Source organism: Peromyscus maniculatus, chromosome 17 (assembly GCF_049852395.1).
Source record: "Peromyscus maniculatus bairdii isolate BWxNUB_F1_BW_parent chromosome 17, HU_Pman_BW_mat_3.1, whole genome shotgun sequence".
NCBI classification, from domain to species: domain Eukaryota; kingdom Metazoa; phylum Chordata; class Mammalia; order Rodentia; family Cricetidae; genus Peromyscus; species Peromyscus maniculatus.
The window spans coordinates 32,535,562-32,552,453 of NC_134868.1; the positions used below are offsets into that span (position 1 = coordinate 32,535,562).

The 16,892-nt window shown below is 40.4% G+C and overlaps 2 protein-coding genes across 2 annotated transcripts in view; both read right to left on the reverse strand.

Annotated features, from left to right (window-relative positions):
- Positions 1-16,464, reverse strand: part of LOC102916786 (disintegrin and metalloproteinase domain-containing protein 25-like) — a 44,327-nt gene extending 27,863 nt beyond the window's left edge. The window contains exon 1 of the mRNA XM_076553490.1: positions 16,366-16,464. The gene's annotated coding sequence lies outside the window, so the exon portion shown is untranslated. The remainder of the gene's footprint in view (positions 1-16,365) is intronic.
- LOC102916471 (disintegrin and metalloproteinase domain-containing protein 24-like) lies at positions 5,079-16,462 on the reverse strand. The gene is made up of 2 exons (XM_076553489.1): positions 16,366-16,462; positions 5,079-7,736 (listed from the first exon to the last, which is right to left on the reverse strand). The coding sequence occupies exon 2, from the start codon at positions 7,597-7,599 to the stop codon at positions 5,272-5,274; it is 2,328 nt and encodes a 775-aa protein (XP_076409604.1). The 5' UTR covers positions 7,600-7,736; positions 16,366-16,462; the 3' UTR covers positions 5,079-5,271.
- Positions 16,465-16,892: the final 428 nt, after the last annotated feature.

Sequence of the window (16,892 nt, forward strand, 5' to 3'; positions counted from 1 at the left end):
TATACATGTGTACACACATATATACACACAAATTTATTTTTCAGATCTTAAAAGAATAAACCACCAGCCTAGGAAATATAGATTAGTGATAGACTGCTTGCCAAACATGTACAAGGCCCAGTAAATAAAAATAAACATAAATAAAAACAAAAGCAACAAAAAAAGAACAAAAGAAACGAGTTGTCTTAGATGTACATTGTGGGGCATGCCTATAAGCCAGGTTTTGGCATACTCAGGCAGGAGGAATACAAGTTCAAAATCAGCCTAGTCTTCATAGTCAGAATCTGTCTTAAAAACAACACAATACAACTCAAAACAAAACAAAACAAAAACTTACTCCAGTCTCTCCAGACTTACCATTAGCCTTGCTGAAACTTGCCTGTAAGAACCTCTCCTCCTAGCCCATCCCCACCCCCTCTAGGGGCTTACCCTTTTTATGTAGACCTAGGGTCCCCCTAGTACTCCCCTTCCCATTTTGTTTAGCCCATCTACCTGGGACTTCACATGGACCATACTTGGATAGGACTCAGAGTGGGCAACAGCAACCAAATGATGAAAAAACTTCCCAACAAAGACCAGCTGTCTACACTAAAAAACAATCCAAATGTCAGAACTCCAGATGCCTACATCCACTGCAAAATCATAAACTTAAGCAACCAAGGCCATGTGAACATCCAGCAACCTTATTGTGTTAGACCACAAGGAAAGCAATTTAGCTAAAACACAAGAAAAGGATTTCAAAGTAGAAATTATGAATGTGTTTGAAGACATAAAAGAGGGTATAAATAAAAGTCTTACTGAAGATTGTGAAAACACAAACAATGAACAATTGAAAATAATTCAAGAGATGAAAGAAGAATCTAATAAACAAGTAGAATCCATTTAAAAATACCCAAACTGAAATGAAAACAGAAATAGAAAACAGGTTGTCAAATAAAAACTTTAGATTAAGAAACATGGAAGAGGGCCAGGCGGTGGTGGCGAAGCCCTTTAATCCCAGCACTTGGGACACAGAGATGGGTGGATCTCTGAGTTCGAGGCCAGCCTGGTCTACAGAGTTCCAGGACTTACAACAGAGGCCGGGCTATACAGAGAAACCCTGTCTTGAAAAAAAAAAACCAACCAAACCAAACCAACCAAACAAACAAAGAAACATGGAAGAGAGAGTTTCAGATGATGAAGACATGGTAGAAAAAAAAATGGATAGTTTGTCAAAGAAAATGTTAAATCTAAAAAACAACCCAGACACAAAACATCCAGGAACTCGGGGACACTGTGAAAAGACCAAATCTATGAGTGAAAGGTACAGAGAAAGGAGAAGAAACCTAAGTCAAAGGCATAGAAAATATTTTTAAACAAATCATAGAAGAAAATTCCCTTTAATGCATAATGCATAAGGTGCTTATCAAGATACAAGAAGTATACAGGATATCAAATAGACAGGGCCAGAAAAAAAAAAAAGAACTCTACATGGCACATAATAATCAAAATGCTAATATACAGAACAAAGAAAGGATATTAAAAGCTGCAAGGAAAAAAGAACAGGTTATATATAAAAACAGACCCTTTAGAATAACACTTGACTACTCAGTGGAGACTCTGAAAGCCAGAAGGAAGGACCTGGACAGATGTTCTACCACTTCTAAGAGACCGGAGATTCCAACCCAGACCACTATGCCCAGAAAACCCTCAATCACAATCAATGGAAAAAGAAAAACATTTTATGATAAAAAAAAAAAAATTGAGCAACTTCTGTCCATTCTACAGAAGGCACTAGAAGGAAATTTTTACTCTGAAGAGAAGGCTAACTACACCCAACAGGACACAAGGAATAAATAATTCCAGAACTGTTTGTAAAAAAAAAAAAAAAAAGTGAAAAAGCCACACCACCACAACAAAATATTGGAAATTAATAAACATTGCTCACAAGTATCTCCCAATATCAATGATCTCAGTACCCAAATAAAAAGACATAAACTAACAAATTGGATTAGAAAACAGGATTCATCTTCTGCTGCATCCAAGAAACATACCTCACCAACAAGGACAGACATCACTTTAGGGGAAAAGGATGAAAAAGGGTATTCCAAACAAATGGACCCAAGAAGTAAACAGGTGTAGACATTTTAATATCTTTTAAAACAGGCTTCAAACAAAAATTAATCAGAATAAATTAGGAAGGACAGTACATTCTCACCAAAAATCCACCAAGAGGAATATAGCCATTCTAAACATTTATGCACCAAGTACAAAGGCACCCAAGTTATAAAAAACACTACTACAGTTAAAATCACATATTGACTCTCACACAGTGATAATGGATGACTTCAATACCCCACACTTGCCGATAGATGAGTTATCCAGACAAAAACCAAACAGAAATGCTAGTTAATTATTGTCTTAAATCAAATAAACCTGACAGAATCTATAGACCATTCTACCCAAATGTTAAAGAATATACTTTTTTTTTTCAGCAGTCCATGGATCTTTCTTCAAAATTGACTACATATTAGGACACAGCAAAAGTCTCAACACTTAAAAAATATAACATATAAAAATATAATGTTGTAGAAATGGGGGGGGGGGGTTCGAGACAGGGTTTCTCCATGTAGTTTTGGTTTTTTTGTTTGTTTGTTTGTTTTTGTTGTTGTTGGTGCCTGTCCTGGATCTCACTCTGTAGACCAGGCTGGCCTCGAACTCACAGAGATCCACCTGGCTCTGCCTCCCGAGTGCTGGGATTAAAGGAGTGTGCCGTCCCCACCTGGCTATATATTATTTTAAGGCGTGTTATTTTTGTTTATGTTGCAGTTGTTTAACCCTGTGAAACTGCATTACTTTGTCTGTCTAAAACACCTATGGTCTAATAAAGAGCAGAACAGCCAACAGCGAGGCAGGAGAAAGGATAGGTAGGGCAGGCAGGCAGAGAGAATAAATAGAAGGGAAAATCTGGGAGGAAAGGAAAAATTAAGAGAACAAGGAGAGGAGGACAGTAGGGGCCAGCCACCCAGCCACACAGCCAGCAATGGAGTAAGAGTGAAAGTAAGATATACAGAAGTAAGAGAAAGGTAAAAGCCCAGAGGCAAAAGATAGATGGAATAATTTAAAGTTAAGAAAAGTTGACAAGAAACAAGCCAAGCTAAGTGTTACTGGTTGTTTTTTTTACTCTTTTGGGGGTCCCACCACCCAGCTCCCAAATAAATTACACATGGAGGCTTATTCTTAATTATGAATGTCTGGCCTTAGCTTAGCTTATTTCTTGCCAGCTTTCCTTAACTTTAAATTATCCATCTACCTTTTGCCTCTTTGCTTTTCCTGTTCTCTTACATTTGTAAATCTTACTCTTACTCCATGGTTTGCTGGTTAGCTAGCTGGGTGGCTGGCCCCTGATGACCTCCTCCTTCTCTGGCTCCTTCTTTCTATCCTCTTCTTCTAGATTTCTCCTTCTACATATTCTCTCTGCCTGCCAACCATGACTATCCTTTCTCCTGCCTTGCTATTGGCCATTCAGTTCTTTATTAGACCATCAGGTGTTTTAGACAGGCACAGTAACACAGCTTCACAGAATTAAACAAATGCAACATAAACAAAAATAACACACCTTAAAATAATATTCTACAACAGCTAAGGTGGGCATTTATAAGTAAAAATGAGCCTCTGTGTGTGATTTATTTCGGAGATGGATGGTGGGACCTCCAAAAGAGGAAAAGAACAACCAACAACAATATAATATATTAAAAAAATCGAAATAACACTTTGCATTTTATCTGACCATTCTGGATTAAAGATGGATATTAACAATAGAAACAGTGGAAAGTTTACAACTCATGGAAGCTGAACAACTAACCACTGAATGATAATTGAGTCCAGACAGAAATCAGTAAGAAAATTAAAAGTGTTTTAGAATTAAATGAAAATGAAAACACAGCATACTCAAACAAATGGGACACAACGAGAGCTGTTCTAAGAAGCAAGTTTATAGCACTAAGTGTCAACATAAAATGCTGAAGAAATTTCATCATAGTAACTTAGGTGACGTGCTTGAAAGCTCTAGAAAAACAAGAAGAAATAATACACAAGAAGAGTAGATGTGAACAACTAGGCAGTGGGACCGAGTCCTGTGCTCATTGCATGGGTTGGCTGTTTGATACCTGGGGTTTATGCAGGAATGCTTGGCTCAGCCTGGGAGGAGGGGACTGGACCTGCCTGGACTGAGTCTACCAGGTTGATCGCAGTCCTTGGGGGAGGCTTTGCCCTGGAGGAGGTAGGAATGGGGGGTGGGCTGGGAGTAAGGGGAGGGGGTGGAAGGGGGAGAACAGGGGAACCCATGGCTGATATGTAGAACTGAATGGTATTGTAAAATAAAATAAAAGGGAAAAAAAGAATAGATGTGAAAAAACAATCAAACTCAGGGCTAAAATCAATGAAATTAAACAAACAGCAGCAACAAAAACAAAATACAAAGATTCAATGAAACAAAGACTTGACCTTTGAGAAAGTCAACAGTATTCAGAAATCTTTAGCCAAATTAACCAGAAGATGGACAGAGAAGAGCTGAATTAATAAAATTAGAGATGAAAAAGGAGCTGTTGCAACAAATATGAAAAAAAATCCAGCGAATCACAAAGATAATTTTAAAATCTGCCCTCCACCAAACTGGAAATAGATTAATTTCTTGATGTATATGATCTACAAAAGTTAACAATTAGTAGACTCATAACCCCTTACTGAGACAGAAGCAGTAACTAAAAATCTCCCAGCATCACCCCCCACCCTCCCAAAAAAGGGCTGAATGAATTCAGCACAATTCTACAAGACCACTGAAGAACCATTAATGTCAATACTCAATGAACTATTTCATGAATAATGAGTGGTATCTTCAGCAAAGGAGTCTTACCACCAAGATGTGGAGAATCCTGGGTGGACTGGCAGTAGTAGGCTATGAAATTTTGATGGCTCTATGGAACCACCTTTGGCCAATGATTCAAAAAGGTGCAACCCATAAAAGTTTTTTTTTTAACTAGAAAATGAGAGAAAGTAAACTAAAAAATTGAAATAAGTTCCATAATTTCTTCAGAGTATGAAGAGTAGCAATATGATAGTTTTTATTTTCATTGCATGATCGAAGTATATTCGTCTGGCTCATCATAGATTGCTGGGATGTTTTATCAGTAGCATATAATACACACAATAGCATTTCTCCCACCAGAATACTAAAAATTTCTATGTGGGAAATTCCATTAAATGGTAAAGATAGTTTTCGAAGCAATGGTTCTATTCTGTATTAGTTGAAGTGGTTGAAGTTGAAGTGCTAGTCTCTTCTTCCTCGAGTGATGGTTCCGTCGTCTCTTTGTCCTCAGGTGATGGTGGAGTGCCCGAAAAAAGCCAAAGAAATAAAAGGGAAAGAAAAACCACAAAAGAAATAGGAAATAACCAACTTATTAAGTTATTTTTCTGTGATTTCTTCACCCTCTCCTTCTCCTTGTCCTTCTCCTTCTCCTTGTCCTTGTCCTTGTCCTTGTCCTTGTCCTTGTCCTTGTCCGTGTCCTTGTCATCCTCTCTCTCATTAGTTTCGTTTCCAGGTGAACCACTGTCAATACTCCCTCCAGTTCCATTGACCAGGCAGTGTGGTGGGCTCCAGCCAGGGTCACAATGGCAGTGATGTTTATTATTGCAGACTCCGTTTTTGTTGCAGGTCTCTGGTGAACAATCGCTTCTCCAAAGTGACTTACTGACGCACTTTCTGTTGATGCACACATGCTCTGGACCACAGCTTGTGCCGTCTTTTATGTCCCCCAGGTCAGGGATGGTCATCCCAAAGTGGTAGTCAATACTCCAGCAGCTGACTCCATTGAAATGAGTCCAGTGTGCAGTATAGTGACTCCTCCAAAAGGGAAGCTTTTTCACTTCGTTACACTGAACTCTTCCACAGAGGATATCTGAACTATTGCATTTCACATATACATTGTCCATGATTCCACAGTTACCAAAACGATCACCATAAGTATTGAGTTCCTGGTAGCAACTATCAGATGCTTTCCTGGCATCCTTGCCAAAAACTCTCCGGCAGTGTTCGTCATGGCTGTTACATCTTTTTTCATAGCAGTAGCCACCATTAGTGCAAGAGCTCCCATCCTGCATAAAAACATCTTCAGGGCACTCATGTGAAGTTCCATTACACCATTCTGGAAGGTCACATTCATTCTCCGGAATTCTACACAGAGTGCCAGATGGCAGGATTTGGCATAGGTTGCTGCAGCATAGCCCAGTGGCACAGTCAGCTTCAGCCTTGAGAGAACAGTCAGGCAGACAACAGAGACTATATTTACACTCTTCAGGGGATCCACAATCACACTCCTCGCCTTGATCAACCACCCTGTTCCCACAGAACTTAAATGGGAAGATAGCCGAAGAGTTGGGCTTATTGTGCATACAGCTTGTTTTGGCTGTGTTTTCCCACAGCACAGCGTAGCTACAGTTGCTGAATTTTCTGGATCCTTCCATTGTAGCAGACATCACACATGGTTCCGTGCCACATGTACAAAATATCCCATCATGGGGCATGCCCAAATTATGACCTATCTCATGTGCCACGATATGTCCAAAGGTGAAGAAATTCTCTCCCAAGAGACTCTCAATACCACAACCAAATGTCTTATTACATATTGTTCCAACATAGGCTATGCCAAAATAGTTACTAAAATTATAATTCACAAGGAGATGTGCAATGTCATGTGGTATGTAAGAATCAAGGTTTTCTCTCTTCCACTTACAAAATGCTGGCAAGAGAGTATATATATCTTTCACTGGTATGGGGTTTTTATTATTCCAGATTTCCAGTCCTAGTAAATCCACATTAATATCAGCTGGAAATAAGAAGAAATTTAGTCCACTCATAATCATGAATACATCTTGTATCACAAGAGAAGCATTACTTTTTCGATAAAGGAATTGTTTATGGTCTATAACCAATGCCAGTTCAATATTCAGTCTGTGAGTCCACCAATCCCCATAGACAATTTGTGTTACAGAAGAGTCATCATCCTTTTGAAGTCTCACTTGCCCTGCTCTTTCTTCATCTGGTAATCCACATCTCATGGAAGGTAATTGAGCTTTGTCATTGTCTATCTTATAAACCAGATGTTCAAATGTGGAAGAAGCGCTCTTGGGTTTAATTTCATAAGCTGTATCATTTATCTGTAATGTTCCTTGCAAGCCCCCAAAACAGGTGGTAAGAGCAACCATGGATTCTGGGTCCCCTTCCACAAAACCAAGGTAGTAACAGTCATTCTGGACAAAAGGTCGGTCCTCAAAGAGGACTCCTTGGTCACTGTAGGTGAAGACAGAGAGATGTCTGGATACCAAAAAATTCTTGGGCTTCACGGAGATAATGTGTCTCTGGCCTCCAAAGTGCAGTCTATAGGACTTCCAGCCTGCAAGACTCATGTCTCTACTAGAAACAGCTACCCTCAAGGGTATCACTACTTCTGGAAGACTTTTGAATTCAGCACACCAGCTCAGGGGCCATACAGAAGGAAAGAACAACACCTTCCACCATATCTGCAAGAGACTGATCCTCACCTGTACTAGAGCCTCACTCATAGCCACCTTGTCCTACTAGAGAGAGCAAAGGAGAATGGGATGTGGTTCTGCTGCCTTGGTATTTGCTTTGATCTCATGCAGCACTGACCTTTAATGGTCTGTCTTCTGGAAGACTGGATCCATCAGAGCAGGAGGACCTTAAGAAACAGAGGGGAAAAAGCAGAGATGAAGAGGGGCTTCAAAGTCCTTGAACTCCTGGCTGGACAGCCCATCTCTCTAGCCCCTTGGCCCTGGGGGCACATACTGTGCCCCTCCCCAACCCATCACAGCCCCAGAGACTGGGAAACAGCATCCTCCCCTCCCCCCTCACCAACCATCCCATGTGGCACCAGTGACCACTAGAGCCATAGATCCGTTCCATCTGCACCAACTGGAAGAAGAGAGACTCCCAGAGGCACAGGCTCCACTTGTATAAATTGGAGGAAGAAATGGGCAGGTGGCAGTGTAAGAATGCATTCAACAACACCAAGAGCAATATGGCACCATCAGAAATGAATGGTTCTACAACAGCAAGACCTGAGCATCCCAAGAAAGATGAATCAGAAGAAAACAACCATAAAATAACTTTATGAAGATGATAGAGGACCTTAATGAGGAAATGAAAAATTCCATTAAAGAAATGGAGAAAAAGCCGGGCAGGAGTGGCACATGCCTTTAATCCCAGCACTCAGGAGGCTGAGGCAGACGGATCTCTGTGAGTTTGAGGCCAGCCTGGTCTTTGAAGCAAGCTCCAGGGCAGTCAAAAAAAACTACACAGAGAAACCCTGTCTCGAAAAACCAAAAAAAAAAAAAAAAAAAAAAGAAAAGAAAAGAAAGAAAGAAATGGAGGAAAAGACAAACAAAAAATTGGAAGAAATCAATAAATCCCTTAAAGAAAGCCAAGGAAGTGAAGAAAAAACAACTAAACAGGCGAAGAAAACACTTCAACACTTGAAAATTGAAATAGAGGCAGTAAAGAAAACACAAACAAGGGAATTCTGGAAATGGAAAATCTGAGTAAACAAACAGGAACTACAGATGCAAGTATAACCAACAGAATACAAGAGATGGAAGAGAGAATCTCAGGCATTGAGGATACATGATAGAGGAAATAGACTCATCAGTCAAAGGAAATATTAAATACAGTAAATTTTTAATACAAGACATCCAGGAAATCGGGATAAAATGAAAAGACCACACCTAAGAATAATATGGATAGAAGAAGGAAAAGAATTCTAACTCAAAGCCACAGAAATTATATTCCACAAAATCATAGAAGAAAACATTGCCAACCTAAATAAGGAAATGCCTATGAAGATACAAGAAGGTTACAGAACACCAAAGGACTGGACCAAAAAAAGAAGTCCTCTTGCCACATAATAATCAAAACACTAAACATACATAATAAAGAAAGAATATTAAGAGCATCAAAAGTAAAAGGCCAAGTAACATGTAAAGGTAGACCTATTAGAATTACCGCTAACTTCTCTATGGAAACTCTGAAAGCTGGAAGGTCTTGGACAGGCATTCTGCAGATACTAAATGACCATGGATGCCAGCCCAGACTAATATATCCAGCAAAACTCTCAATCACAAAAGACAGAGAAAATGAGATATTCTATGTCAAAGATAGATTTAAACAAAATCTATTCACAAATTCAGCCCTATAGAAAGTACTAGAAGGAAAACTCCAACCAAAGGAAGTTAGCTTCACCCAGGAAAACACAGGCAATAGATAACTTCACACCAGCAAATCCCAAAGAAGGGAAATACACACACACACACACACACACACACACACACACACACACACACACATACACACACACTACCACTACCACCAAAAAAACCCCTCAAAATAACAAGAATTAATAATCACTGGTTATTAGTATCCTGTACAATAAAGGAACTTCCAGAAACATCACCATCCCTGACTTCAAGCTCTTCTATAGAGCTATAGTAATAAAAACAGCTTGGTATTGGCATAAAAACCAACATGTGGATCAATGGAATAGAATAGATAAATCTGACATTAATCCATACATCTATGAACACCTGATTTTTGACAAAGAAGCTGAAACTGTACAATGGAAAAAAAGAAAACCTCTTCAACAAATGATGCTGGCATACCTGGATGTGGACATGTAGAAAAATACAAATAGCTCCCATATCTATCACCATGCATAAAACTCATGTCTTTTCTGTCAGGTTCAGTGCATATGGATTTATGTTGAAGTCTTTGATCCACTTGAACTTGAGTTTTGTGTAGGGTGATAAATATGGATCTGTTTGTAATTTTCTACATGCAGACATCCAGTTTGACCACCACCATTTGTTGAAGATGCTGTCTTTTTTTCCTATGTGTATTTCTGGGTTCTTTATCAAAAATCAGGTGTCCATAGGTGTTTGGATTTATGTCTAGGTCTTCCATTCAATTCCATTGTTCAATGCATCTGTTTTTTATGTCAATATTTTGCTGTTTTTATTACTATAGCTCTGTCCTACAGCTTGAAATCAGGAATGGGGAGGCCTCCAGCAGTTTTTATCTGTCAGGACTGTTTTAGCTATCCTGGGTTTTTGTTGTCATCATGCTTGTTTATCCAGATGAAGCTGAAAAGTCTCCTGTCAAGATCTGTAAAGAATTATGTTGACAGCTCCCTGCTCCACCCCACCCCCAGGCCCCCAGACCTGGGGCAGGAAGAATTTCACCCATGAGCCTCCGGCACCAGGCCATTCATTATCATTATGGTGAATGAGTACAGGGTGGCCAAATGGGAGGCAGAGAAAGAGGCAGAGAAAGAGACACAATTCATGTGCTGGGGAGAGAGGCAAGGGTGGTGAGGAACAGGCTGAGGTAGATGCTCTGTTTTTCACCCAGGGCCATGGCAGTGTCTGGGGCTTGGCTGCTTCCAAGGGCCATGACTTGGTTCATGGCTCTGATGCAGTTGCGGGGTTTTGTATTGATGTCCATGGCTCCTGTTACCACCAAGGGCCCTATGGAAGCCTGGAGGCTGAGCCACTACCTGTGACCTAGTTGATGTCTAAGGGGTGTACCCCCACAAGGGCATGATAATCCAGGATTCCTAGGCTGCCACTCAGGGCCATACAGCCCAGATTGCTGCCAGGGGCCATGTCTGGGTCCATACCCTGCTGTGGCTGGGCTCTGAGTTGATGTACATGGATCCTGTTTCTACTGAGGGCCATGAAGAGGCCCATGGTCTGGTTGGTTTTAGCAGGTCAACATAGCATGGTCATGTTGGTTTTAGCAGGTCAAGGTGCTGCCAGGGCTATACATACCTGGGTGGCCCCTGCTGCCACCCAGGGCCATGGTTATGTCTAGTCCCGAACTGTGGCCATGGTCCATGTCTGGGTCCATGGCCCTACTGAAGTAAGGGTCTGTGTCAATCAATGTCTGTGACTCCTGTGGCCATCAAAGGCTGAGTAGATACCCAGAGTCTAGACTTCCACCTGGAGAAATGTTAGTGTTTGGGGGTCACACCACCACTTGGGTCATGCTGATCTGGGCAATCTGTAATGGTAACTAAGGCCATGATGACATCTGTGCGCAGGCTGTTGCCTAGGACCATGTCTGGGTCCTACAGTAGTCTAAGTCTGTGATGATGTCTGTAGCCGGTGTTACCACCAAAGACCACATTGATGCCCAGAATCTGGGCCTCCACCTGTGGCCTTCTTGGTACCAGAGGGCTCTGCTGCTGCCTGGCCCATACAGACCTGAGTAACATGCACCACCACCTGAGGCCAGGGTGGTATACAGGCCTGGGCCATGTCTGGGTCCATGGCCCTACTGCATGCCAACAGGACCTGCACTGATGTCTGAGGCTCCTGTTGCCATCAATGGCAGTGAAGGTGCCCAAGATCTGAACCCCACACCTGGGACTATGTGGGGGTTCGAGGGCCCCTGCTGTTGGGTCCATGCTCATCTAAGTGACCTGCACTGCCAACTGGGACCATGGTGTAATTTGAGCCTTAGGAGCTGCCAAGGACCATGTCTAGGTCCACGGTCCAATTACAGCTGGGGTCTATATTGATGTCCATGGCCCATTTCGCCACTAAGGGCCTTGCAGACATCAGGGCCTGACCCGCCATCTAGGGCCAGGTTAGTGTTTGAAGATCTGAATAACCTGGGCTCCCACCCAGGCATGGTCTGTGTTAATGTCTGTGGCTCCTGTTACCATTGAAAGCAGTGAGGCTAGGGTTGCACAAAGTTGTCCCTGCCCCTCACTGATGCAGCACTAGTGAGAAGCGGCCCTGCCCCTCACCAATTGTACCCCTCTGGAGAGCAGGCCCTGCACCTCTCCAGGGCAGAACAGTAGAGCTGGCCCTGGTGGTGCCAATGCATGTGAGCTGGATCCAAGGGTGTGAGAACAGGATTACACTGGCTGATTTTGTTTTTACATTGCACCACCCCTGCATCGATGGGATGGAGCACACTCCTTGATCATGGTGGATGATCTTTTTTTGATGTGTTTTGGATTTGGTTTGAAAGTATTTTATTGAGTATTTTTGCATCTATGTTCATAAGAGAAATTGGTCCATAATTCTCTTTCTTATTGACTCTTTATGTGCTTTTTGGTATCTGGGTGACGGTGGCCTCATAAAATGAATTTGGCAATGTTCCTTTTGTTTCTATTTTGTGGAATAATTTAAGGCATGTTGGTTTTATACTTTTTTTCCCCCAACTGTCAGTACTTTCTTTGCTTTATTTAAGGGATTTATTCATTTGCTGTGACTGTTTGATTGTGATTTCCTGGATTTCTTTAAGGGATTTACTTCCTATTTAAGGGCCTCTATCATCTCATACAGCTCTTTTTCTTGTGCTTAAGCTATGTTGAAACATTCAGGGCCTATTGGGGTAGGACAACTGGGCTCCAGTGGAGACATATTGCCCTGACTGTTATTGTGTTCTTGTGCTGGTGTCTAGGCATTTGGATTTGGTATTCTTATAGGTCCAGGTGCTGATTTCTGGGTTTGTTTTTGTTAGAAGGGCATTTTGTTCCTTAGTTTCTGTTTCCTCTCTGAATTTTTCAAGTATGATGCCTGTGTGTTTGCCTGTTTTACTGGACTTCTCAGCCCGTTTGAACACAGGGAATGCTTCTTGGTGATGGAAACCACTATAAAGTAACAAGTCAGGGGAGGGAGGTTAAGAGATGGTGGCCTGTTGGATCCACAGGAGATGGGGTGGGGCAGGCTGCCACGGGTGATCTGTTGCAGCACTCGGGACGGGATTGAGGGTTTCAAAAGGAGTACATTTTCAAGTCCCCTTGTCGCACAAAATGAAAAATAACTGAACTGAACTGTGAGTTCCCTTAACTGGAGATGAAAAACACTGAAAGAAGTCAACGTATTTTCAGAAAGAAAAAGAAAACCAAGGAACCCCAGAAAGAATAAAAAGATTCAGGAAGGCAATTTGGTCTTGTGGATCAAAAAACAAATTCCTGGATTAAAAGTTAAGAATTGCTAAAGATCAATCGTCAAATAAATTTATCTGATAAAATTTTAAATATCTGTACCTATCTCATATGAAAATACCTATCTCAAATAAAAATATTGAAAATTTTGCCTCAACCGTACTAATAACGGAAATCCTGTAATAGCAGAGTGTCTGGCTTCCAATAACAAGGAGTTGTTCATTTATCATGAAAACAGGTTGATAATTTACATAAAATGTAGATAGTAAAGTACACACTTGGGAAATATAAATGGATGATATGGGCCTTAATGGTCAGAGTAGGTGACTGAAACAATAATCTTGACAATAATGGTGTGCACTGTGTGCCCATTTGTGGGAGAAAGGTGTATTCAAGCTTCTATCATTATGCATTGAGCAAAGCACATACAAATTGCCTGTGGGGCATTTACCCACCACCCCCACAGCTTCCCAGAGTTTTCTTGAGTGCGATCAGCAGGAACTATTAGATAGAAGGATTTATAGTGGAGAATGTTGCGGAGATAAACAGATAGAAAATAAAGGATAGCCTCGAGAGGGCCTGGAACCTATTCCAACGGGCCCTGACTATCTCTGGCCCAGGGTTTTTATAGAGACGCCAAGGGGTGGAGCAAAAGACCTCCTCCCCCAGCACAGCCAAGTGCAGACCATCTCAGACACCTGCACTCAGGCCCGTGGTCCTGATCATCCTCTATTCGGACCTGCTGGGTAAAGCCACAAGGAACCCCAGAACGGGCTCCCACAATTGCCCATTTTTTATTAATAACTGAAAGCACCCATAGGGTTTATGGGATATTAGAGTGATGAAGAATTGTTAGTCTGAGTGGGATATTATGGTGATAAGACGAAGAATTGTGAGTCTGATAGGTTGCCCTCTACAAACTGACAGCAAGAGCTCACTGCTGAAGACATCTACACAACTCATTGAACATGGAGAAGTTGAGCTGGTGCTTACATAGAACCTTCACCTCCATGATCTAGTGTCTGTGGCATGGAAGGGTACTCGTCAGGCTACCAAAATAGAAAAGTAAACACCAATTCAAACCACAAAATCTTTGATCTATAATCTGTCCTGCTTGCAAAATATTCTAGGACCACAGTGGCACAAACCTTGTGGGAGTCACCAACTGATGTTGGAGGACAATTTGTAGGAGTTGATTCTCTCCTTCCACGATGTGGGTCTACTACTCTGTTCACCTTTCTTCAAGCTTCCATTGTGTTTAGCAAGTATGTGAGCAACCCCCCCAGCACCTACAGTTTAACTGTGTCCTTGCAACTCATCCTCAAAGATCATTAGAAATAGACTTATATTCATGCTCTGCATTATGTTCTCATCTTCTACTATACTAGTCACATTTTGCATTTAATTAAAACTTTCTCTCCTATTCAGGGAGGTATACAATAACAATCTTTCATTATTCCTGCTGTTCACATACAAACTCTAGACTCCAACAGTTCAACAACCACTGATTAAATCACTCCACCCATGTAGTTTCATTTGTTTTCCAGCTTTTGATACTCTTATTATATATGCTGACTATCTTTCTGGGAATATGGATCATAGAATCCATTGAGAGGGTTGGGTAAGAGATGGAAACACACAATTCAAGTAAGATAGCCAGAGTCTCCTCAGCCCACAGCTTAAAGTCATGATGGAAGTTTTTTCCCCTAAATAGCCTTATATTAATAACTTCTGATTTGTTGTCTGCAGTATTTCTTAATTTTATAATTTTGTACATTTTCTCAACAATGTGAAGGGCTTTTGTTTGAAAATTATCATTGTTTTTTAAATTGTTATTATTGAACTTACATCCTAGTGTTTAAAATAGAAAAACCAATAATAATATTTAATTCTTTTTAAGCTCATAGTAGGATATTTTCTGTGTCTTTGGTTTGTCCTTGCACATCAGTGACAGGAGATTTGTTTAGAAAGAACTTATAAAAGTAATGGGTGTCCGGTGCTTGGGGAAAATAACAAGGTAGAATAAAGAGAAGGCTTCCATTATGAAATGCCCAGAACCCCATATAAGAAAGCAAAATCAGTAAAAGGAATGTCTGAGGATAATGTGTAGAAAGTATAAATAAAATTCTGACATGCTGATTCTCTGTTTATGTCTATCTTGAGAGCCATATATATATATACATATATATGTATGTGTGTGTGTATATATATATATATATATATATATATATATATATATATATATGATCCATATTCCCAGAAAAATAGCCAGCATCTATAATAAGAGCATCAAAAGCTGCTGGAAAACAAATGAAGCTACATGGATGGAGTGATTTCATCAGTGGTTGTTGAATTGTTGGAGTCTAGAGTTTGCATGCGAACAGCAGAAATAATGATGGGAACTTGCAAAAGGGTCAAGCTGAAAGATTGTTATTGTATACCTCCCTAAATAGAAGAGTAAGTTTTAATTAAATGCAAAATGTGGGTAGTATAGTAGAAGATGAAAACATAATGCAGAGCATGAATGTAAGTCTATATATGTATATATGTATATATATATATATGTCTCAAGTGTATGTGTATATTTGGTTATGATCATAGAGTTTATATATTTTGTGATAGAAAGGATGATGATTTACCAATAACATTGTAAATAAACAATATTATTTAATCCATACAGAACTATCAGAAGTCATTACTAAGACCTCATCTTGCAAGCAGGTCACTGGCAAACAAACTTGAAAGTCGAGCCAGTTTTCTCACATCTTACATTATTTTAAATGATGACTAAAGAGGCCACAGGTTCTGAAGGACTGTAACATTTTCATCTGAAAGAATACGCAGACATGGCCCAACGGGTACAAGTGTTTGCAGCCAAGCCTGACAATCTGCATTTGATCCTGGAAATCTATAGTAGAGAGAACCAATTCTTGCAAGTTGTTCTCTGATTTCCACATACACCGTCCCACACTCAGCCACCCCTCCACATGATCATAAACATATACAGTGATGATGATGATGCCCACACATTTAAAAGAGCCTGTAGTACCATATTAGTACAGAACTTTAAACACTGTCTCTAGCATCTCCTAATCCCTGTTTCATCCAACTCATCAGTCCATGTATCTTAATCATAAACTAGCTCTCGCCATTGTTTACAGTCTAATTCAATATTTTATAAACTATGAATAACAACACATTACAAAGCTTATCCTGTCCAAATAAAGAGAGGGGAATAAGAAATAGTAGGAGTAACTAGTCCTTCCCCAGATCTGAACAACTGGAAAAGAATCAAGGTGTATGTAGGTGTATGTTCATGAACTTCTGTCCTTTAGACCTAACCTCTTGAGTGACTTACCAGGAGATGTAGTGATAATTTCTTGGTGTGATCCTATTCATGACTCATTTGTAAGAACTACATTATAAGCAAGGATTTCTATTTGAGAACTCACATGACAAAGAGAACAGAAATTCTTTCTTCCTTTGTCTCTCATTGGATTAAGTTCTAGATCCAATTGCTTAGCAACAAGAGCCTTTTAGACTATAGGACCAGGGAGTTGGCTTTCCCACTCTGTCTCCACCATCTCAACCAAACCTTATCACTACTTACTCCTCAGTGTGAGTAAATCTGGCTTCCTTCCCCACATTTATTGTGCTCTCGAAGTTTTCCAATATAACCAGATCTTTCTATTCTCCCACTGTGTATGTCCCTCACACGCAGCATGGACATATCACCTTCTGAAACCTTTCTCATACTGCTACCCCTGTTCCAGGTTATTTCCTCAACATTTAGCCATATCATGGAGTACTTGAAGCACTTAAAGTTCCAGAGAAAAATTCAAAACCCATCTTAAATTTGTTTTCTAAGTAAAATCCAGTCATTAA